This window comes from Pantherophis guttatus, chromosome 4 (genome assembly GCF_059756535.1).
Source record: "Pantherophis guttatus breed Tessera chromosome 4, ASM5975653v1, whole genome shotgun sequence".
In the NCBI taxonomy this organism is placed as follows: Eukaryota; Metazoa; Chordata; class Lepidosauria; order Squamata; family Colubridae; genus Pantherophis; species Pantherophis guttatus.
In genome coordinates, this window is record NC_142066.1 from 67,721,287 (window position 1) to 67,746,924 (window position 25,638).

The 25,638-nt window shown below is 42.9% G+C and overlaps 1 protein-coding gene across 8 annotated transcripts in view; it reads left to right on the top strand.

Moving 5' to 3' along the window:
* Positions 1-227: 227 nt before the first annotated feature.
* Positions 228-25,638, top strand: part of TNS3 (tensin 3) — a 203,857-nt gene continuing 178,446 nt past the window's right edge. For 5 of the 8 annotated variants that reach the window (XM_087892365.1, XM_034416437.3, XM_087892367.1 and 2 more), the window contains exons 1-2: positions 408-786; positions 20,838-20,949. In XM_087892365.1, coding sequence (XP_087748491.1) covers positions 20,932-20,949 — 18 coding nt within the window. In that variant the 5' untranslated portion in view covers positions 408-786; positions 20,838-20,931. Of the gene's footprint in view, positions 787-20,837; positions 20,950-25,638 lie in introns of all 8 variants that reach the window. The other 3 variants (XM_087892366.1, XM_087892369.1, XM_087892371.1) reach the window with 2 other exon arrangements.

The window sequence follows — 25,638 nt, forward strand, 5'->3', positions numbered from 1 at the left end:
ATAAAATCCTCCTTGCACATTTTTCAGGGAACAATTGTTCTCTGCAAGTTCATTCCTCTTGCCTGTTGCTATGTTCCTGGACAGGAGCAGCAGAGTAGCCTCTGGTCTCAATTCCTCCCTTCTTTTCAGGTGTTCACAGAATCGGAAGAGGAAGAATTGGGAGAGTTTTTGGCTGGGGTCTCCTTATCTCTATTGGTATATCCTATGAATCACCGTCCAAGGAGTTCAGCTGTCCTTGAGGTGCTGGAAAGTAAACAGTACCCTTTTCCTCGGCCTTTCTTTGCAGAAACGAGATCCACCAGGCATTCCAAGGTACAGGAGGAGCAGCATGGCTTTGTCCGTCGTCTCTGAGAGCTCAGAAGAAAAAAGCGTACCAGCAGGCAGGAAGCCAGGGGGTGGAACGCGGAAGCCAGCTGCTGCCTCGCTTCTTTGAACGGCAACGGGGAGATGAGTGCCGAGGAAAGCCAGAGGGAGCCACCTGCTTGCTGGATTTCTAGGCATCGAAGGAATTTGTTCTTTGACCGAGAAGGGATGGGGGGAGGGCGAGAGAATGAGAGATAAGAGAGAGCGCTTTCGTAGAACTTCTGTTTTTCACTCCATTGTCGAGCCAGCTTCTTATATTGGAGCATCTTGAAGACAGCGAAGGCCCAAGAAGGCTTCCTTTCTTGCGTGGGCTTTGTTTCTGAAGCTTTTTCAGCCACTTTCGCATGGGGCGCCTTTTGCTTTGCTGGACGGTCCGGCGAGTCAGCGAACGAGCGCGCTCCAGTGGGGAGCTGAGGCTGAAAGGTAAAATCTCTGTAGTGATTTTGCTCTCGCCCGCATATTTCATTTTGCACAAGCAGTACGCGAGAAGTTAGTAGTAGGATAGATGAGCTTCTGCGCGCGGCTGATTCGCAATCCTGCTTTTGTTAGCGAAGTTAGTGTTCGGTTTAATCTTTTGTAATTTTTGTCGTTGCTGCTGCTGATAGCAGTAGCTATAAGAAAAGAATTTTTCTTAGTTAATTTGTTTCTACAAATAACTTCTTTCCTTTGTAAGAAAGTTATTATTCCATCTATGTTCTTGTGCTGTTCACTTTGTCGTTCCTGAATTCGTCATCAAATAAATTGATTGAGAAGTTGTGTTGCACATACAAGATGTATAAAATCCTTTGACACAATCCAGGTGGAATTAAATACACTTAAGTGCCACCCATTTTAACAGCAGGCATTTCAGTAGGTTACGTGTTCCCTTTTGAATTATTTAAGAGTAAAAATATTTATCTTGGGCAGAATTATATTTCTAGTCTCTCTCTATGTATAAATAATGAGTGTTGTTCAACATAGTTGGAGTATTTATTTGTAAAATATATTTATTTTTAAAATTTATTAGTCATCTATGCCAGTGTACCAGATATAGAAGACCAGTGTACCAGATATTTAAGAGTCAAATTAAAATTTGACTCTTAAAGTGAATCTAGACAATTTTCATATAGAAACACACAAATACACTCACACGTTTCAGTTTCAGAAAATGCACTTAGTACCTCATTGGATTATAATACAGTATTCTGGTGTTAATGATTTCCAGGCTCCCGAAAATTATATAACTTAGTGAGCTTTCACACCCAGTGCCACATTCTGGGCGCCCAAGAGCTGTAATGCTATATTAGAAACCAAAGACGTCTCCATGGTCATGTGGCCGGCATGGCTAAATGCCAAAGGCGCATGGAACATTGTTATCTTCCCACCAAAGGTGGCCCCTATTTTTCTACTTGCATTTTGTACGTGCTTTCAAACTGCTAGGTTGGCAGAAGCTGGGACAAGTAATAGGAGCTCACCCTGTTATGTGGCACTAGGGATTTGAACCGCTGAACTGCTGACCTTTCAATCAACAAACTCAGCATCTTAGCCACTGAGCCACCACATCCCTAAAGTCATATTGGAGTATGTCTAATTTTGGTTGAACAAATTCTGTGGATTAAGATTTGAGAATCATGGTTCATGGTTTATTATAAGTGCATTTATTGTCTTAAATCATGATTTCCTTAAACATGTTTTACTAAGTAAACCACAGTTGTAGGTAGAGCAATGCAAAATGCTTTACAAATAAGAGTGGTTGTTTCACTTTACAACAAACAAATTAAATTATAACTTGTCTGATATTTTCTTTTCATGCCAAAAGTCATAATTTTTAGGATCTTTTATTGTATGATCAGAAATCGCAAGATCTCTCATAATTGTCCCAATTTCTTCTTTTAATGACAATTATTACATCTGGATAACATTTTAAAATACAAGAATTATATACAAACAAGTCTTCAGTTAAATGATGTAAAAGCTCACTCCACATACAAGTTTTCACAGTCTTTCATTGGCAGTTCTCAGTTTAATATTTTAAGATGCCCCAAAGAGTTGTAATAGAATGATAATCCTGCCTTTGGTTAAATTTTGTTGCTCCTGAATTCTGATGATGATTCTAAATTTCAGTATGCCTTGACAAATGGGTTCACAAATTATATTTACATGAGAGGATTGTTCTCTTGAAGCTTCAGGTTTTTTCATATCATACTTTGGGTAGGTTTATTAAATTGGTGACAATCTAGCTCTTGACAACAAAGAGGATAAAGCAGGGCTGTCAGACTCCGATCCTGCAGGCCGGATGCGTCACGCACTGGCTACGCCCATGCCTGGTTTAGTGAAGGGGGGAAAAGTCCCGATACCTCAGGCGTGCCACCGTGACGATGTGAGTTTAACCCTGGGATAAAGGGTCCGGAGACTATATCATATGATGAATGGGTGAGGGAGCTAGATATGCCTAGCTTATCAAAAAGAAGGATTGGGGGGACCTCCCAGAAGAAGCAACAGACAGCAATGTCTCCACTAACCACCTGGATGACAAGCCCGAAGGCTAAGGAAATAAGAAACGCCCCTCCCCCCAGCTCATGTATCAACCAAGCACTGAACAAGGCTCAAATTACTTCCACGCTCAGGTATATTAATAAAATTTGATGCTATACTGACACTTCCCAGTGGTCAGGAAGCGGCCTACCTTGTTTTGATAGATTCTATGGCAACTGCTGACTCCATAAACCTAGACACAGTCCAGAAATTTAAGATCCTCAAGGTTCCTCTGAAGTCTTCATTGCCAGGGATAACTATTGTTGCCTGAATTTTAAAAGCAGGTCCCATCACTCACACCACAGTTTCTTTGCAATTGACAATAAATTAGCATCTGAAACATTAACTCATTTTACAGCTGACCTTATTGATCTTCCACTGGTGATGGGAATTGCTTGGTTACAAAACGATCACACTATTAAGTGGAAGAACTGATTTTGTCAGCCAGATCTTCAGGATACTGTTTACAGCTTGCTTGCTCTAGGCTGCCATGGAAATGGGAAGGTTTTTTGATATTTGGGATGGGATGGGAAAGAGAGCTGGTGTGGCGCGTTCCCATGAGAATTGGAAGGGAGGTTTGCACCCATAAACTGAGTCCTAGGACTACGGAAGCATACAATATCTGCTGAAGAGCTTTCCCATAACATCATATTGGATGCTGATTGGTCTTTCTGTGGTGGACCCTGGGGAAAGGGGTGACTTTCAATGTAAAACTTTTATACTGATTTTTCTCAGATCTTGCTTTGCTTTTGCTTCTATCAGTTTATTCTTAGTTATTCCTCTTCTCTAAATCAATGGAGTCAGGGTTTTTTTTTTCTTAGGATTTGAATGGACATTAGGCAAGAACTGCTTTATCAGCCAACCTGGCTGGAGACTGTAATCTACTGTAGGGGCCGAGCACTCGATATCAACCCACGGGAGCAACCAAGAAAGGTCCAGAGCAACCCCCCCCCCCACAACCATGCGCACTAGAGATGAGGCTGAATGGCTGGAAGAGCTGGAGCTTGATGAGGAGCTGGTCTGAGCCAGATAGTCTCTGAGCATAGGATGACAGGAGGACCATGAGGAGTAACTGCCGGGGGTGACTTTTACCAGGGGCCATCAAGGATCCTGTAGAGTGGAGTGCGAAAGAGATTGTGGTGAGATACTCCGCCCAACTCTGACAACAAGGACCTCATGCTGAGCCATGCATTGTATCTGCTGCAAGAAGCAATTGAAAATTGGAGAGCCAGAGAAACACTTGCCCAGTGTTGCCCATGCAGCATCCCAGCAGAGAGACCATCCAGACAGTGGGTGGAAGTGGGCACCTTTGCAGCGGCAATCACACAGCCACCAGCAGCTGCAGTGGCTCTAGCTCTTCTGACTGGGGGAGCTATTCCCCATAGTTCTGCCTCTAGGAGTGCAGTTTGAAGGAGATCACAAACCACTGGGATTCTTCCTAGCTCAAGTTTGGAATTATATGCAGGAGTATGGGGGTGAATTGGGATCAGAAACAGCCAAAGTGAGATGTGTCACCATGGCCCTGGAATGGGCTGCAATGGAGCGGATGGTTTCTTTTCACAATGACAATACTCAACTGTGAAACTGCTACCCTCCTCTGGCAGCCCTCCTCTGGCAGTTTGAGGACTCTCTAGCAGAGCACAAAGCCCCAGCCCGGATGAAGACCATCACCCAGGGGCGGCGGTTGGTGGCAGAATATACCGAGGACATCTGTGAGCTAGCATGTTGACTGGCCACATGGCCTGAGGAGATCCTGGTTGAATGTTCCATAGATGGGCTTAACAATGAAGTCTATCACACCTGCATCTTGGGGTGGGGGTGGGGGGCTTGAGATCTCCAATGCTGGTATGTGCTGGCAGATGAGGTGGAATAGACCTGGCCAAGATTGACACTGGGGCAGCCACGGCTGGAGCAAGTCCTCACCCCCTGCTCACAAAGAATCCCTGATAGTGGGTTATTTACCTATGTTATGTTTTTTATCTCATAATTTTCAGATTAGCTGTCAGGCTCCAGGAGGCTTTCATCTTCTATTTTCTTTAAATATTCTGGAAAAGGCTGTATAGATAATAAGAATAAATTAATGCACAAAATTTTAAGAAAAATGTATACTCACTCAGACTACGGTTTCCTATGATTTGACTTCCTTCTTCACCTGCATTCCAATAACTGAAGCTGTTATGGTAGTGAAGAAACAACTGCTACAAGACAGCACTTTAGGTGACAGAACCAATCTCGGCCCAAATTACATATGTGCCATGCCTGACCACTACCTATTTTAAATACAATGAAGGTTTCTATAGAGAAGTATGGCTGTACCGTGGGTTCACCTGTGTCCCCCATTGTGGCCAACCTCTATGTACATGGAAGAGGTAGAAACCAAAGCCCTAGACTCCTTCACAGGATTTCCACCCTCTCACTGGTATAGGTATGTGGATAATACTTGAGCCAAGATCAAAACACAGGAATTGGAAGTGTTCACCAATCATATCAATGCTGTGGATAAATACATCAAATTCATACAGGAAGACGTTAAGGAAAATAATCTAGCATTCCTGGACTATACAGTACACATTAAGGAAGAAAGAAACCTTAACATTGAAGTTTACGAAACCCCCCCACACACAGATCAATATTTGCATTTTGATTCCCACCACCCACTGGAGCACAATATAGGAGCCATCAGAACCCTACACTACCGAGCTGAAGACCTGCCTACCAGCAAAGATTGGAAATAAAAAAGTTGCCTATTGAAAAAGCACCTTTGGGATGGATGACTGAGAATCTCCATATGATTACGGGTCTTAATGATTACCATCCAATTGCACTTACATCCATCAGTATGAAATGTTTTGAGACGCTGATAAAGGACATTATTGTATCTCACCTCCCTCCAACATTAGATTTCAGTTTGCTTACCATCCAAATTGCTCTACAGAGGATGCTATTTCTTCTGTTCTCTGTCTGAGCTTGGTGCACTGAGAGGAAAGAAACACTCATGTGCAAATGCTGTTTGTCAACTTCAGCATTTAATACAATTATTCCCCAGCATCTAATAGACAAACTGGGCCTTTTAGGCTTTAATACTCCTTTGTGCAACTGGATTCTTGATTTTCTTATTGATAGGCCCCAGTATATGTGAGTTGGAACTAACGTTTCTAACACCATTTTCTTGAGCACAGCTTCTCCTCAGGGCTATGTCCTAAGTTCACTGTTGTTTACCCTGTTGACTCATGTCTATTGTGCAAGGTTTGCCACCAATCTTATTGTGAAGTATGTGGGTGATACAAGAATAGTGGGCCTTATTCAGGGTGATAATGAGGGTAGTTACTGCAAGGAGATAGAGGTTTGGTGATGTAATAAAAATAATCCTAGTCTTAAACGTAGGAAAAACTAAAGAGATCATTGTCTATTTCAGAAATGGCAGGCATAGCCACATATCACTGTATTAATGATTCACCTGCGAGGTGGTTAACAGCATTATGTTTCTGGGTGTGTAGTTAATGATTAGGTTAGGTTTCTAAACAGTGAGATACACGTGCGCTCCCGTTGCGAACCGGTAGTAAAGGTACCTTTACTACCGGTTCGCAACGGGAGCGCACGTGTATCTCACTGTTTTGAAACCAAGCTAGCCTACTCATTAACTGCACACCCAGAACCCACCCTGACTGGCATGTATTAACATCAGTTGCAGAATTTCAGGAACATTTGACCGTTATCTGCAATCTTCCCAGCTGGCTTCCATCAACAAAGCCAATGGTGGAAGAGATATACTTAGCAACTGCTTGATTCACTTAATAACTGCTTGATTCACTTAACAACTATAGTGATTCACTTAACCATGGTAAAAAGTAATAAAATTAGGCACGACACACTTAACTGACTTGCTTAGCAACGGTAATTGTGGTCCTAATTGTGATTGTAGGTTGCAGACTACCTGCACTGTTTAACAGAATGAAAGTATGTTTAATAGATTGTTATAATGTATCTAGTAAATGTCTGATTTGGCTCTAGTTTTCTCTTTATTCATTTTTAGATAACTTTAAGAACAGAAACTGACATAGCAAGTTTTTTCAAGGTAACATAGTGGTCAAACAGCAAAACCTCCTCCTAGAGAGCTCCAATCTTTATGGCCTAACTTCTTTATAATAATAATAATGATCGAATTATTAGCTACAATCCAGAAGTATTAGGAGTACTTAGAGTTAGGATCCAAGGAATTGCTCTGGGTATAGTTCTAAACGATAGTGGACTTTTCTAGAATTTTTGATCTACTTTTGAAACTTTCATTTTAATATGACATTTAGTTTGTTGGAGAAAAAGCAAAACAAGGCAACAAGGCAATTTGCCAATTCTTGGCAGACCTAACGTAACTCTTTATCTAGGATCTGAATAATTGAAAAGGCATTATTAAAACAATTAAAATGTAGGTGAACTGTTAGTTCTTTGCATTTTTAACCTTGAGTGTAATACTATTAAAAAGGTATTCTGTGGCACGAATAATTGTCATGCCATTTTTTTGCGTTAAAAAAGGAAAAAAATGTAATCTGTTCCTTTTTGAAAAAACTAACTTGTCAGTTTGTCTATCTGCCTGAAAAAGAGTAGCAAACTTTAAAAGATAGATATAGAATCTTAGGGAATATATGAAGAGTGTATGTTTGTCTTCTCTCTTATATTGATGTGGTGTGGTATGTTTTTGATATTCGAGTTCTGCTTCAAGAGAAAAATGCACATCAAGGAAAAACATCTCTGGAGGGTAATTAATTTTAAGGTGACTCAGATAAGGCACTTTGATCCCATCCATATGCAAGTTAGCTTGTTTTAACCTGTTAATATATGGATAGCCAATTTCCATTTCCCTTTTATGTTTGGAAAATAACTCATAGCCCACAACATGACTCTGTAATTGGGTAAGATTGTTCAAACAGATGTTCCCGTTCCATGCTTTCCTGATTTAGCTGGCTAGGCAAATCAGTTAAAATTAAATCAATTAAAGGCAAATCTTTTAAAGTTAAAAAGGACCAGCCTTGCTAGTTAATGCTGGCATCCAAATTAATGTATTCTAAGGAATTGATATTTATTTTCTGCTTCAATGGATGCTCATAAAGGGGATCATCACCTCTCAGACTAATTAGTTTCACTACTGAATTATGAAGAAGGATTTTTTCCCTCCTAACATTCAATTAGAATTGGCCCTTCTGTAATTTAAATTCATTATTCCATGTCTTGTATTCTGCGGTAAGAATTGGCAATTATATTGCCCTTTGGTCGTTTTTTTCTATACCATTTCTTCAGCCTTTCATTTTAGGATTATTCTTTATGAATCATTTATCTGCCACCCATCATTTGGTTCTCTGTAAATATAGCATAAGGTTATTAAATATTCATTTTCTGCCTTAAATTACATCCCCAAGGCAGCATATCATAGATAGGGCTAGCCTTGAAGTCTAAATCCCTCTGTAAATCTTATGCTTTATAATCTGGAGTTCTCTGTAGTTATTCAAATGACAGTAGAATAGTCTGCAGGCTAAGGGAAAAATTAATGTGCCTTTTCTTCAAATATGAAAGAGCTAAATTCTGGCTTTCTAAACATATAATAGGAATGAAGCTCTTTCTGTTTAATTAATTTTTGTTTGGAGTTATGTATTATATTACATAACTTTACATAACTATAAGATGTACATAATTATATGTACATCTCCACCCCAGACCACCCCAATGATGCCCTTGACGTGAGGTTCCGCTGCCTGGAGGCCGTGCGGGTCTGGATGGGGAGAAATAGGCTCAAACTCAACCCTTCCAAGACCGAGTGGCTGTGGCTCCCGGCGTCCCGGTATAGTCAGCTGTCGCCATCGCTGTCTATAGGGGGTGAATCTTTACCCCCCACAGAGAGGGCTCGCAATCTGGGTGTCCTCCTGGACACACGGCTGTCTTTAGAAGAGCATATGACGGCCGTGGCCAGGGGGGCCTTCTATCAGGTTCGCCTGATCCTCCAGTTGCGTCCCTTTCTGGACCGGGACACCTTGTGCACGGTCACTCATGCCCTTGTTACCTCTCAGCTGGACTATTGTAAAGCTCTCTACATGGGGCTCCTCTCGGAGGCTCGAACTGGTCCAGAATGCAGCTGCGCGGGTGATTATGGGTGCAACCCGTTGCGCTCATGTAACACCTCTCCTGCGCAAGCTGCATTGGCTCCCGGTGGTCTTCCGGGTGCGATTCAAGGTGTTGGTTACCACCTTTAAAGCGCTCCATGGCTCATGACCTGGATACTTATGAGACCGCCTTCTGCCACTGATAGCCTCCCACCGACCAGTTCGCTCCCATAGAGAGGGACTCCTGAGGGTGCCATCAGCCAAACTATGTCAGCTGACGACACTCAGAGGGAGAGCCTTCTCTGTGGGAGCTCCTTCCCTTTGGAATGAACTGCCCCCGGAAATATGCACAATCTCTGACCTCCGAGTTTTTTGCTGTGCCCTCAAGACCCTGCTCTTCCGACAGGCAGGGCTATCTTTGTAAAGGAGTTTTAAATTCGGAGTTTTAAATTTTTGGGTTTTTAACGAATCTTGGTCGTAAATGTAATAATTTTAATAATTTTTAAATTTAATTGGGATTTGTATTGTGTTTTTTACTTGGCTGTGCACCGCCCCGAGTCCTTCGGGAGAGGGGCGGTATAGAAATAAAATTATCTATCTATCTATATTGGATGGAAACTGTAGTGTTAGCTAAGCAGATCAATTAATAGAACTATTAGCAGTCGTTAATACAATAAACAATGTAAGCAATGTAACAACCACTGTGTAGAATAGACAGGTAGAAGACTAGCAGAGCACATCCATGAATATCAACTAGCAGTCAAAGGACACCTTGAAAAGGCCTTATTTTCCAGCACGCTGCTCCTCCAATCCATTGATTGGGAAGCTCTCATCACGTTGCTGGGGAACTGAGTGCAGAATTCTCCTTGGCTGACCACGCCCCCTCTGTGTCACTCCCGTCAGTCTTTCTCACTCAGTGACTGAGGGAACTCGTGTTTGGCATAGCTCTTTCAAAGATCTTTCAAACTCCTTGACTGCTTCCTTATCGAATTAATTTTTATTTTAGTTTGTTATTTTTCACCCCTTTCTGTGCGCTTGGAGCTGCTTCGTGGGATTGGTGAGGCTGCTGGGGGAGCGATAACGCGCCTGGGGCTCCAGGCCGTTTCGCTCCTTCCCTCTATCTACCAGCAAGGCAGCTATCCGGATTCCGACCCGGCTGGGCGGATCCGTGAACACCGTTAGCCGCCGGCGCTTCGTTGGATTCCTGGCGAGCTGGGATTCCACGAGCGCCTCAGCTCCCAGATTTTTGGGCGGCTCCGGAGCGTCTGTCCAGGCTTCCGACAGGCTCCGACGTCCAGGCACTCTCCGAGCCGTTACCAGCATCTTGTCAGTGATCGGAGCGGCCGGCCGCCATTTTGAATTGCCGCCGTCCTTCGCGCCGGGCGTTTACCGCCGCTTTCTTCAATTTAAAATTGGCGCCCTTTGAAGCAAGTCCGCGGAGCCGAAGCCCACGGCAGCCTTGTCAATCGGCACCCAGCTAGTAAGAGACCAGGAAGTCTTTAAATTGATTACCTTCGCTGCGGTCGCCATTTTGGAGGACGGTGTTTTCGCGGCCGCCATTTTGAATGTGAGTCAGTAACGGCGCATTGGGGAGAGACTATTCTGGCACTGACCCAAGGCCAGATTAGTAAGACGTGGAGTTTGACTAGCTGCGGGACTTGAAGACTTTTCCACCCGAGGGGGAGTATTTAATTACTGGCCCGGGGGTCCCTTATACGACTGCCTATCGCTAGCTAAATTACTATCGCTGCTCGGAGGTTCTCCTGCACATAGTATTCTAATGGCGGATTTGGAGCTGTCGTCCGACGGGGATCAGGATGCTGCTCTGCCTACTGAGGCAAACCAACGCAAAGGAGGGAAGAAACGCTCCAAAACCAAGCATATTGCCTCTTCCAAATCCTCTCAGACCGCTCAACTTGCAAGCCGGCATAAATCCGAGTTACAGCGTCACAAGGCGCTTGAAAAACAGTTTGCCAAAGCAAAAAAGGCACGGGACCAGAACACCTGTCCCATGATCTCTGGAGAGTCTGAGGTTTACCAAGTCCATTCCAGTGCTTCTTCAGTTTGCTCGGAGGCCTTTGCAGCTACTGACCATCGCCCATCTACTTCTTCCAATCTAGAGGCGGTGCGTGGAGTTTCTATGTCTTTACCTAACGTATCCTTAGTTCAAGCGGCCCAACCAGAGCATTCAAGATCGGATCCATCGGCCACATTCACGCCTACGGCTGCTGGGCTGAGAGCGGAGGGACACACTGGCCAAGTAGATTTGCAATCAGTGTTGTCCGATGCATTGGCCAAGATCTTGGCGGCCGGATTACAACAGAGCGTGGGCACTCTACAACCTACGCCCAGCTCATCTAAACCTCTGCCTCAAATTCCTCCTCAACATAAAACAAAAGACTTATCTCAGGTAGAATGTGTCTCCTCGGGGTCATCTGACCAGGAGGCGGATTGTGAGGAGGACTCAGAATTCTCCGAGGACGAGGGCCTGCCTCCAGAGAAGCCATCATTTACCGGACTATTTCGTCCTTCAGTTTTTAAATCGCTCCTGCACAAAGCCAAGGTGACTACTCAATTTGGTTTATTGACAGCCCCTCCATCTGGCTCAGCTGTTCCATCCTCAGCCACGCATGACGCTTTGTTTCAGGTGGCTAAGCAGGAGAAGGATGCTATTCCGTGTCCACCGCTTTTTGCGGATGTTATCCAGAGTGCCTTCGGCCAACCAGGCTCCTTAACCGCTCCTAGTAACCTGGACAAACGGCTTTACTGCGCGGCGGCGGAGTTGGACGATATCCTGGCCTTACCAACAGTAGACAAGCCAGTGGCCAACCTTTCTTCGTCCTCAATAGTATCTGCAGATGCTATGGACGGTTTGAAAGCCGATGACAGAAAGACCGAAATGGGATTTCGCAAGGCCCATCAGGCGGCTACTTGGGCAATAAAAGCTGCAACGGCAACATCTTTTTTTAATCGAGCAACGTTAATTTGGCTCAAACAATTGCAAGCGTGTCTCCCCACCGCAGACAAACGCGTACACCAGGATATTAACAAGATAGTGGCCGCTACAGAATATTCGGCAGACGCCTCATTAAACGCCGCAAAATTTGCAGCCCGCGCTATGGCTTCTACTGTTACTAACAGACGTATGTTTTGGCTTCGCAATTGGAAAGCCGACTCGAAGGCGAAGTGGAAGCTAGCTTCATCCACCTTCAAGGCTCCGGCCTTATTTGGGGCTGCCTTAGACCCACTCTTGGTGGAAGATAAAGAAAAACGTAAAGTTCTTCCTTCTTCCTTTCGCAGACCGGAACGCAAGTACACACCGTACAGTAATTGACAAACATTTCGGACCTATTCGGGTTCCAGTGGGCCCTATACCCAACGACCATTTAGCCAAGGCGGAGACCGTTTTCAGGATCGGCAGTCCTTTCGGGACCGACAACGCTCACAACCTTCTTCCAAGCGTCCTTTCAGAGGTGGCGGATCCCGTTCCAACAAACGAGGCAAATGACTCACGCCATCCAGATGCCATTGGTGGTCGCCTCCAGCTGTTTCATCATCAGTGGCAAATGTCAACGACCGAGGACTGGATCCGTCACACCATTCAATACGGTCTTTGCCTAGAGTTCGTTGGGGTCCCTCCCAGCCGATTTCGTCGCTGCCCAATATCGCCAATTTTACACCAAAGAGAGTTAATGGAGGCGGAGATTACTCATCTCTTAAACATCAAAGCCATAGAACCAGTGCCCGAGACTCAGAGGGAGAAAGGATTCTATTCCATCTTGTTCCTGGTCCCCAAATCCTCGGGGGGGCACAGAGGTGTTTTGAACCTAAAGCACTTGAACAAATACATCTTGTATCGCAGGTTCAAGATGCAGTCCCTCTCGTCGATTCTGGCATGCATCCGGCCAAACGATCTTCTGCAGTCGGTGGATTTGAGGGAGGCCTATTTACACGTCCCGATCCACCGGACGCATCGCAAGTACCTGCGATTCGAATACAACTCTCACCACTATCAATACTGCGCGATGCCCTTTGGTCTCTCCTCCGCCCCCAGAACCTTTACGAAACTTGTCTCCGTGGTGGCCGCATCCCTGAGAGCTCTACCAATTCGTCTTCTGTGTTACCTGGACGACATCCTTGTCCTATCATCGTCTCCGCATCAAGCGTCGAGCGACATAGAGACAGTACTCAGAGTCTTTCAAAGCCATGGATTCACGATAAATCACAAGAAAAGTCATCTGGTTCCGACGACAAGGATTCTTCATCTGGGAGCGGTGATAGATACTACCAAGGGCCAGGTCTTCCTATCGCCGGATCGCGTCACAGACATCAAGTCATCAATTACTCAAATTTCGACCAACCGAACTGTTCCAATTCGACGCCTGTCTCAAGTCTTAGGGAAAATGGTGTCCTGCATCAATATCGTTCCCTGGGCACGCAGACATACGAGACCGTTGCAATGGTTTCTGCTTCCATTCCAGAAGACCAATCGCAGCACTTCCCCGACATTAGTTCGGCTTCCTCCTCAACTTCGATCGTCGCTGCTGTGGTGGATGTCCCCCGCCCTTCTCCGGGGCTGTGTCTTCCTGGAAGTCGACAGGCTGGTGTTAACATCAGATGCCAGTCTGGTGGGCTGGGGGGCTCATCTAATGAATCAAGTAGTCCAAGGGCGTTGGTCTCAGTCGGAGAAGGCGAACAGCATCAATTGGCTGGAGTTGAGAGCTGTTCGCCTTGCTCTCCGGCATTTCCAACCATTATTGGAGGGCCGTCATGTGTTGATCCGGACGGACAACATGTCAACCAAGGCTCATGTGAATCGAGAGGGGGGCACTCGGTCCCGGAGCCTCATGATCGAATCGGAATTACTCTTGACATGGGCGGAACGTCACACGGCGTCGCTAAGAGCAGATCATATTTCAGGTATTTCCAATGTGCAAGCGGACTGGCTCAGCCGGGAGCGCATCGACCCGGCCGAGTGGCAACTCCAGCCGGAAATCTTCCAAGACATAGTGCGGCGTTTTGGAAAGCCGCTCGTAGATTTATTCGCCACTCCCAGCAACGCACAACTACCAAGATATTTCACCCGCTATCAGTGCCAAGGAGCGGAGGGTTGCAACGCCCTGAGATGCCAGTGGCCGGACGGCCTTCTGTACGCGTTTCCTCCGCTTCCTTTGATATCTCAAGTAATCCGGAAAGTGTTACTAGAACAGGCAGAAATCTTATTAGTAGCTCCTTGTTGGCCGCGCAGACCGTGGTACGCGGACCTACGGAGCCTTTCCATCTCCCCTCCATGGACAATACCTCAGCATGTCGTCTCTCTCCGCCAGGGGGTCATCGTCCATCCAGAGCCCCAGTGGCTCCGATTGACCGTCTGGCACTTGAGAGGCGGCTGCTGAAGAAGGACCGACTTTCGGACTCGGCCATTGAGGTTATCCAATCAGCCAGACGTCCTTCGACGACTCGCATATACCAAGCTTCTTGGAAGGCTTTCTCCGTTTGGTGCTCGGGACACCATGTAGATCCAACTTCGGCCGATATCCCAGATGTGTTGGACTTCCTCGTGAATGGTTTGGCTAAAGGTCTGAAACCTACCACATTGAGACGCCAAGTGGCGGCACTGGCGACTGTCCTTGTGTGTGAACCTCACCGTTCGTTGACGCAGAACCCTCGAATCCGGAGTTTTTTGCACGGTGCTTCTAATATGTCTCCACCAGTAGTCCACCGTTTCCCTACTTGGGACTTGACTCTAGTGCTCCAAGCTCTGACCTCGCCTCCTTTTGAACCGCTGGCTTCTGCTCCACTGAAGTTCTTGACTTTCAAAGTTACATTTCTAATAGCGATAACATCGGCGAGACGAATTTCTGAACTCACCGCTTTGTCGGTTCGCAGTGATCTTTGCCAGTTTTATCCGGATAGAGTAGTGTTGAGGTTGGACCCTTCTTTCACACCAAAGGTGAACTCCTGGTTTCACCGGGCCCAGGAGCTCATTCTGCCGAATTTTTGCCCGGATCCCCGAAACCCGAGGGAGGAAAACTGGCATACTTTAGACGTGCGACGGGCTCTCCGTAGATATGTCAAGAGAACGGCTTCGTTTCGTCGTACTGAGGCCTTACTCGTTTCATTTCACCCGCCCACTATGGGGAAGAAGGTAACGCCTACTACTGTAGGTCGTTGGATCAAAGCCTGTATCTCGATGGCATATTGTAGCAAGGGCAAGACTGTTCCGAAAGGTATTTGTGCCCATTCCACCCGCAGTGCGGCGGCATCTACAGCCTGGGCGACCCAGGCATCTGTTCTTGATATATGTCGTGCTGCATCCTGGACGTCGGTTTCGACATTTGTTAGGCATTACAAGATTGACTCATTTGCTGCGGCGGAGGCCTCCTTTGGCCGTAGGGTATTGCAACGAGTGGTCGAATCCCGAGACTCAGGGAACACTCAGCCTCCCGCCCAGGATCTATAACTTGGGTATATCCCAATCAATGGATTGGAGGAGCAGCGTGCTGGAAAATGGACGTTGACTTACCTCTGAACGTCCCTTTTCAGTACGCTGCGACTCCAATCCATACCCGCCCGTGGTTTGGGCTTCGTGTTCTAGAGTTATCTTCCGTTTTTCTGGTTTATTTCATTAAGAATTGGGTTAAACTTCAATCTCCTGTATCTTCGTGAGGAAAGACTGACGGGAGTGACACAGAGGGGGCGTGGTCAGCCAAGGAGAATTCTGCACTCAGTTCCCCAGCAACGTGATGAGAGCTTCCCAATCAATGGATTGGAGTCGCAGCGTACTGAAAAGGGACGTTCAGAGGTAAGTCAACGTCCAATCTCACAATCCATGGACAGACTCAACCATAGTTTCCACTGGGAAATTGTGAGCATCCTAGATAAGCTAAAAAAAATAAAAAAAGCTAGGGAATTCCTAGAAGTTTGGTGTTTAGATAAATCAGCCTTCAATAGACACATAGAAATACTGCAAATCAAATTTACACGCTATTCAAAAGAGACAAGAAAACAAAGAGACCGTAACACATTCTTTCCAGTCTATACCTAGATAATCTAGAATTAACAGGTGGTAAACAATCAAGCAGAAAACAATATCCCAATCAAGGAACGCCATGGAGAAAACCACATCCGTAGCAGGGCAAACAAAGCCCATGCTCATTAACAATGATAATGTTACCATATTTTCCTGAAAATAAGGCCCAACCAGAAAATAAGACCTAGCATATTTTTAGAATGCTCCTAATATAAGCCCTATCCGAAAAACAATCCCCAGTTAAGATCATCAGTCCTGGGGGGTGGGGCATGGGCAGCACAGAAGGCGGTGAGCACTCGGGAATTGATGGTGTCTGGCAGCAGCCACAGCCTGCTGGCCCTTTGGCCGGCACACTCTGGGACTGTACACATGAGTCTGAGTGCTACAACCGCCAGGCCGGCCCTCAAAGCAGCTGGCAGAGGCATGGGGAGAAGAATGTGATATGATCTGCTGCACATGCTACACGGCAAGCAAAGACAGAGTGAGCAGCCAGCTGCAGGAGGCTCATCCTGTGTATGCAGTGGAGCTGGAGGATGACATTGGACAGTGTGGGCTGAGCAGGCAGGGGCCACAGCTTGGCACCATCCCTGCCCATCACCTGTCTTGCCTGATCCATTTGGTGGTAGCGCTGCACAACCTCATCAACAACAAGGTTGCCAACAGAGATGCCGAGAAGGAGAAGGAGGAGAATATGAAGGGGAGGAAAGATGACAAGGAAAAGGAGAAGGAAAAAACAGTTCAAGAAAGAAGAAGTAATATTAGTAACCAGGTTTAATAAATTAAATAATTAAACCAGATTTATAAAAGAATATAAAGAATGATAATACTGATTAACAAAAACAAATATTGGGTATAGTCAGCAGACGTAAAATATGATATGACTGATGTAGACTATATAGCTTAGTGAAATTTAATAAATTTAATTTTATCTCAGGATAAAATGAGATTATGATTATAATAATTATAATGGATTATTTTTCAGTATTATTAAGTTTTTGGTTATGCCTTAAGTTAGAGGTTCCAAACAGATGTCCCATCACACTTTAACATTTTTATTTTTAATCTTGGTAACTAACTCTTTAACTGAAATATGGAGTGCACTTAACTGAAAATAACCTCATTCAACTTGGTATGATTCTGGCATTCTGCATGTTATAGTTAAATCTGAAGGGCAACGTGGCAGAGCCAAAGTCTATTGATAAGCAAATTGGAGTGCCATCTTAGCTTTAGTTTTTGAAGGATTTTTTCCTTTCTTGTGTTCTGTTTTTCCCTTGTGTGTGCTGATAAACTAGACAAAAACATAAGCATCCTAAGACTATTAGTTTCTATTTTATGTTTTTAAAGCAAATTAAGATGTTCTGCATTTTAGCTTTCAGGAAACCCAAAAAAAAAAAAAGAGTGCTATTCTCATTTATTTTCAGAATCCGCCATGATTGTGATACAGGATTTGTCCAAGAACATTTGGTATATTCTGTATCCGTATATGAATCTTTTGCCCAATTTAAACCTAATATCAGTGATCACATGACATTGATATGTAACTTTTATGGGTGTAAAATTAATTTAGAAATACAGATAGTTCTTGTGGAGCCTACCCATGTCATGGTAATAAGTGGCTTATCCATGTGACTGACCCAATTTCACAATATTTTTGCAGCATCATTAAGTGAATGTGACGGTTATACAGCAAGTGCCTCAGTAGTTTAGTAAACCAAGGTTCCTTGAGGTAGACTTTCATTGCTTTTGTTATTCAACTGCCACTATGTTTCTTATTAGTGTATTTGCACGGAAGATTATTTTAATAATATGCAGGAAAGAATGACTATTTAGATCAGTGCTGGACATCTTATTTTTGTTCCAGGCCAAACAAAGGGCCACTTGGAAGCCTTGCATAATACAGGACTGATTGGTGTGTGTAGAGCTGAAATTCCCCCTCCCCCCGCAATTGTTTTTATAGAGACATCAATTATGTTAGTAATTTATTTAGCTGGAAGGGCCAGATCTTATAATCCAAACCCTACTCAAGCAGGAGAGCCTGTAGCATTCCAGACAAATAACTGTTCAATCTTAAAAACCTCCAGTGATGGAGCATCCTCAACTTCTGGAGACAAGCCGTTCCACTGGTTAATTGTTTTCACTGTGAGGAAATTTCTCCTTAGTTCTAGGTTGGATCTCTTTTTGATAAGTTTCTAATCATTAAGTTTCTAATCATGGCAGATGGTAAGATGGGAAAGCTTCAAATCATGGCAGATGGTACAGGACAATAAAAATAAGGACAAATAGGCTGAAAAACAGCTTCTATTCCAGAGCAGTAACTATAGTGAATTCTACTGTATAGTGCAATATTAATGCAATATCAGGGTTTTTCAATTCAGTTGTATAGAATGTGAAGGATGTGTGTTTTTGTTTTATTTTTTATGTATAATGTACACTAAAAATGGCATTTAATTTTGTTGTACGAGGTGCAATGAAAATAAAGTAAACTAAACTAAATTACTTCTTGTCCTGTTCTCAAGTTCTTTGGAGAATAGTTTGATCCCCTCTTCACCATGGTAGTCCATTAAATATTGGAAGACTGCTATAAGTCATCCCTAGCCCTTCTCTTTGTTTAACTAGATATATTGAGTTCCTGCAGTCATTCATTGTGTGTTTTATTCTTATGTCCCCTAATCATTTTATTGCTCTTTATTCTTTCCAGAGTCTCAACATCTTTTTTGCATCATGGTGACCAAACTTGTATGCAGTATTCCAAGTGTGGTCTTACCAGTGCAGTATAAAGCGGTATTAACATTTCAAAGTCTCTCTCTCTCTGACACACAAACAGACACACACACACAACAAATTTAGACTGAGAATTTGAATTGACTAATCCTTGCTTAGAATTTTTATCAAGTAATAAGTGGTTAAGAAGTGCAGTTGTTATTAACTTTATAAATAATCATTAAAATGTCACGAAATAATGAAAAGTGTTTAACGTATTCTGTCAATTCATTCTTATAAGAAGGCATGAGAGCCTCTATCAATTTAATTATTGTAGCAGAGCTCCTAGAAAAATCTATTATTAAATTAATATATTTTAATATTTATGTATTTATTAAATTTATTTGCTGCCCATCTCACTTCAAAGCAACTCTGTGTGTTTTACAGGATTAAAAGCATTAATATCATAAATGATAAATATTTCTAAAACAATAAAAATTGAAATTACAATGAAAAATAGAATTAAATTTAAAATATGGGGAGGGAGGGAGCTGGATACACTAGTGGGTTGATGGGAGGTGGGATTTCCTTAATTCATCAATCATCTCTAGTAGGTTGCTCACTTCTGGCAGAGCCAGGTCAGGAGAGTGGGAACTGATCTCAGCTTGGCCGGGGTGTGGAGGGGTGTGTGTGTTAAAGGGCAGATGCCAGGGCAGAGAATGTCCTTTGTTATTATTTTTATGTTCAGGCAGACAATATATGATTTCTTTATTAACTCCCTCCTTTCATTAAATAAATCCTTATTTCTTGGAATTTCAAAGAATTATTTATCAATTTTAAACTGTGTGGTATGTATAGATCTTTTGGATGTGATTATTTTCTGAGGTCAAGATTATAGAAAATTAAACTCAAAAATTGAGAAAAATAAGCATTTTATAGTGAGCTGTTTCTTTTTTTTTCTTTGCTATAAAAGATATACTCAATGACTGTTTAACAATTAATTCAGTTCCGAAATTCACCAACAATTTGTAGAATCTGTTAAGATCACATCATAGGAAGAAATAAAAAATCTGTTTCCTGATGGCATAGATATCAGAATTTTTCAAGTTGAACAGGAAATAGAAATGTCTGACAGCTTTTCAGTTTCCACAATACTGTTTGCCAGAAATAAATGACTGGGGAATTTGTTTCATCTGCTATAAGTATACACAAGTATAGTGTTATAATACACCGACTATGCTGTATATAGAATGTAAAAATACATTGTTTCCCAAGGAAAAACATCTAAAAACTGCCTCTAAAACAGAATTGTGACAGCAGGGTTGAGTGGATTTCTTTTGGGGAAGAGAATATGGAAGAGCTTGTCACAAATAAGATAGGTAGGATTTCTCTGAACAGTAAAGAATTTCTCTTTATTAGAATACATTCTTCTGTAACATATTTTGAAGATGCTTATTTTTTGTTCTATATAATTACATTATTTTTTTTTTAGCATTTCTAAATAATTTTGACTGCCATTTTAATCTAATTGACAAATTTTGTCCTATTGAGTAAAATCCAGTCAAGGAGAGCCTGTCTCTGAATTTTTCCTCTAACCTTTAAAAATAGGAAGTTAGTGAAAGGGCCTGACAGAATGTTACTTGTTATCAATAATTATTAAAGCCTAAAATAATTATTCATTACAGTGGGTGATGAGTATAAGGGACTTCCAATAAAATTGGCAGGATATAACAGGATAGGTGCTTCCTTTTAAGAAACGCATGATCACATTCCTGATTATTATTCAATTTCTTCTGAATATACTGTGCTTACTAACTGAACTCAGTCACTGAAATAATGCATTTATTCCTCATTTCTTATTTATATCTTATAAAGACAATTTCTTGGTATTTCTACAAACTTCAAGTCTTTTCTTCCATTCTGCTATTTCCTTTTACATGAGTGAAATGTTATTGTTATTTACTGTTAAATGCAGATCTTTTTATTTATAAATATGTTTGTAAATGATACACTTTGATATGGTTTAAAGTACTATTTTGTATGTGTTACAGTTGTTTTAATATTTGCTTTACCAGCTTTTCTAGTGTAAATATATCCTTCTTAACTTCTTCTGAAACTGTTGTTACGCTTCCTTCCAGGCAGACGACTTAGCTTCAGACTCTTGTGTATTCAAGAGTAAACACTTTAAGAAAGCCAACTCTTGTAATACCTGCAATCAAATTAGCAATTCCAATGGTATTTCATGCAGAGGTAAGCCTTACTATCTTGCATTTATATTGCTTTTAAATTTTAACTATTTATTTATTAAATTTGTTTGTCTCCCATCTCACTGCAAGGCAACTCTGGGCGGCTTACAACATCAAAATAAAAGCATAAATATATATGTAAATGTATAAAATCACAATAATTTTGCTGTAAAAATACAGGTTATAAGAGAGTAGAAAGTACTTTGTGGGGAGGTGGTGGGAGCTGCTATTACTCAATCAACCACCTCCTGTGTGATACTCACCCATCGGGGCCCCAAACCAACTGGCAAAGGCAGGTTTTCAGATTCTTGTGGAAAATCAGGAGGGTGGGAGACAATCTCATCTCAAGGGGCAAGATTTTGTAAAGGGTCAAGGCCATAGCAGAGAACGCTCTTCTCCTGGACCCCAGCAGCCAATTTTTTTTGACTGACGATATCCGCAGCATGCTTCCTCTGCCGGCACAAGTGGGCAGGCCTATTCCATAGGGGTGAGACAGTTCCTCAAGTAATCTGGATACATGACATGCAGGTGATAAAAAACAGCTTGAATTGCACTTAGGAGCAAACCAGCTGCCAGTGCAGCTCAAAGAACAGTGGTGTAATTTTGGGCAATCTAGGGATCCCAAAAATTGTGTGTGCTGCTGCACTCTGCACAATTTAAAGTTTCCAAATGTTCTTCAAGGGTAGCATTTCCATGCTCCACTTCCTGCACATAATGGGTTCCAACAGGCCTTTTCCCATTCCCACTGGGTCCTCCCAGGCCTTAGGCCTGATTCCCACCACACCAGGCCAAACACTTTTCTCCTCATTTATCTTTTGAAGAGCTCCAAAGCCTTCCAGAATGCTGGAATGGCCTGCTTCTTTGCACAGCTGGCACAATTCTGAAGGCAGCTGCCATTTTGTGCCACCCACAGAATGGTAGCTGCATTTGGGCACCGCCATAAGTCCTGGGAACAAATTGCTTTGCTGCCATAAAAAGGTCTGTACAGTGTTTTGGACGCTTTCTGCAGCACTCAGAAGCTACTGCAGCATCATGCAGACCTCTCTACAGCAGCAAAGCAAATCAGTTTTGTCTGGTGTCTGCCACTTTGTCCATGCCCAACAGTGAATAGGACAAAATAGTGCTTGAATTTGGACCACTGCCCCATGGCTTGGGGACACATAGCCTTCCTCCTTCTATAACATGAAATCTGGAGAGCTTCAAAAGGTAAGTGTAGCCATGATAGGCCTGTGGAGAGCAGACTCAAGCTCTGCAGGGTTCCAGCAGGGTGGGATGAGGGGAGAGAGGTGGGAGGGCACTACAGTGGCTCTGTGGTGTATCATAATGGCGAATGACTACAGGACTGCAACAATCATAATTTTGAAATCAATCAATTTTGAAATGGATCATATGTAGCTTGAGTGTCTGTTGTAACTTCAGATGTTCATTAAATGCCCTGTTGTACCTCAAGGGCCTTTAGTCAAACTACTGTACCTCTTTCAAGAAGAGATTGGACAGCCATTTGTCCAGAATGCTTGAGCAGGGTATTGACTAGAAGACCTCCAAGGTCCCTTCCAACCCTATTATTTTATATTCTATATTTTTAAAGAGGCCTTGGTTCACTTGCTCCTCAAGAAACCATCATCGAACCCAACTTGTCTGGACAATTTTCATCCAGTTTCCCACCTCCCTTTTCTAGGTGGTGGAAAAAGTGGTTACCCTGCAATTTCAGAGAGTTCTGGATGAAATGGATTACCTGGATTCCTTTCAGTCAGGTTTCAGGTTGGGAACTGGAATAGACACAACACAGGTCACAATTGTGGATAATCTGTGGTGAGAGCGGGATGAAGGTCATGCATCCATCCTAGCTCTCCTTGAACTATTGACTGCTTATGATACCATTGACCATGGTATCTTTTTGGGTCGACTGCAGGATTTGGGCTGAGTGGCACAGTATTGTGCTGGTTTAGTTCCTTTCTCCAAGGTCCTAATCAGTTGATAGTGAGCAAGATGTCCAGTCCATGGCCATCCTTTGTGGAGTACAACAGGGCTTGTTATTCTCTTCGCTCCTTTTTAACTTCTACATAAAACTCCTGGATAAGATCATCTGATGCCATTGGTGAGATATCATTAGTATGCTGATGATACACAGCTTTAAATCACCATCCCCAGTGATCCAAGCAATGTTATGGTTTTAATTTAACCTTGGCAAGATGGAGAGGCTGTGGGTATAAGGGATTCAGGATCCAATTGTTTATGATCTTTAGTTCTGGATGTATTGCAATACCCCAAGAAGACCTGTTTGTTACCTGGAGGTTCTCATGGACTTGTAATTCCTGCTTAGAGTAGGTGACAATCATGGCTAGGAGAATCTTTACACAACTTTATGTTATGTGCCATTGCGCCTTATCTTGACCAGATTGTATGCATCCTACACACAATCACTCATACTCCAGTTTCTACTCTACTCATGTTATAGAAGGAGGGAGGTTGGATTATTGCAATACTCATTGAAAAGTATTTGGAAGCTATAACTGGTGCAGAATGCAGCAATGCACACAGTTCTGGGGGCCCCTAGTGTGATACATATAACTCCTCTATTGTGTGAGTTGCATTTGTTATCAATTTGTTTTAAGTTCAATTCAAGGCGATGGTTAAAGTCCTATATGGCATATCTGAGGAGCCATGTTACCACAATGGGACTAGCCCGTCCCATTCATACCAGCAGAAGCAGCCTGCTACATATCTCACCTGCTAAGGAATTCCAGCAGGTATGGTCAGGGAGAAGAGCCTTTTCCAATGTGGACCTGATCCTTGGAATACTGGTGATAAGAATTACTCCCACTCTTTGGGCCTTCCAAAAGGGCATTAAAACTTGGTTTTGCCAGTTGGCTTCATCTTGGAAGGGGGCACTCACTGCTGGAAATGGTTGACAGGTAAGGAGACCTCATCCCTATTCTTTGTGTCTCTTGGTTTCAGTTTTAAAATTTTAGATGATTGTTCCGTTTATACAATCTGTATGTTGTCCAAGGTTGTCTTATCAGGGAGACATGTTGTATATAAATTTAATAACTGAATGAATAAATGAATGAATGAATGTTGTATTTCTTGAAAAAGGAGTTATGCTCAGGATTGAATAATGACTATGAATTGTTTGGAATGCCAAAACATGGCAGCAGTATAAGTGTATAGCAACTGAAGGTTTTTAAGTCTATGTAAATATGCAATATGTTTTTAATATTCAGTTGGGCAAAAGTGTAGAGGGTAACAGTTTTTGAACCAAGGTACCTAAAATTGATTAAATAACAAAGCATCCAAAAATTCAGCTCTTGTGGGGTTGAAATTTGGTGAATTGTGGCTTCTTTAGCATTGTTGCACTGCCAGTCAGCTGCAGTCACATGATCATCATTTCCAATTCTCTCTGTTAGCTTCTCACAAGGAGAGTCAATGGGGAAACTGGCAGGAAATCAGAAGTCCATGGCCAGAAGACAAACTGCTGCTGGAGGGGGAGGGGGGAAATGAAGTGTGTGCAAAGATACAAGGACGAGAGGTACCACAGCCATTGGCAAGATTATTTGAGAGGCAACATATGTGTCATGAGGCTGCAATGGTGTGTATGATAGACACTATGTGGTTTGGGCTTGGTGCTTAAGAGGTTCTTCATGGACCGGAGACATTGTGCAGGAATATGCAGGAGGTGACAGGGTGGTTTGGAGGAGTGTGAAAGAGGAGCCAAATATGTATGGGACAGAATCTGAGGATGCAAGAAGATTCATGAGAGAGACCATAAAAGTAAAATAGTGGGGAGGTGTATGAAAATGTGCAAGACGAACTAAATGGGTTGAGGTATGTGAGGGAATGTATGAGAGATGCTATGTGGTAGAATAGAATGTGTGTGAGTATGAAGATATGCAAGAAGTGCAGTGTGGGTTGGAGAGTATATGAGAAAGTAGGTGAGAAGTACTGGGTGGCCTGGGGAAGGTGCAAGATATGGGTGCGAGCATGAGTCAGGGAGGGGATGTGAATTAGAACAATAAAGAAAATAATGTGTATTGGAATGATCCTATTTTTAATTTTAAGGTTGTTCACTTTTTTGTGACATTTGAACATACTGTAGACTAAACTCTCACTGCTAAGCCAAATAAAAAGATATTAGTCCAAAACCTGGGTTCAGGAGTGATCCCTAAGTACTCCTTCCTCCTGATACCACGACCACTGGCATGTTGGTCATTTAGCAAGTTTCAGTAGTAATATGTCATTTTGAAGAAATAGTTTTCAAATTCTAAGTGGCAGATAGCTGAAACAATCACTTGGTGCATGGGCAGTAAAAATATTCCTTTTTCTAGTCACTGAGGTTGCTGTTTGTCTAGGCCACAAATAAGGGACATTTAGAATAGTGTGTCAGACCAAGAGAAGAGTAGGAATTTGGAGTTCATTGTAAGAGACAAAGCTTAGTGTACTGTAGAGGATCGGAGAATGGAAAGGTATCTAGAGACAGTTCCCCCCTCCCATCTCTTGACCAATACCTCATAAACTTCATAGGGCCTCTTCTTAAGCCTTCCCCCCACCCTAGAATTGATGAATTTCAAATCAGTACTCAAGAAAACTATAGTTGGAATATAGGTGTTGGGATAGCCCTGTTTAGGATGCTCGAGGAATAGCTGCCACCTTCTGAATGTGTCATATTCATAGGATTCTGTTGTCTCTTCTTTTG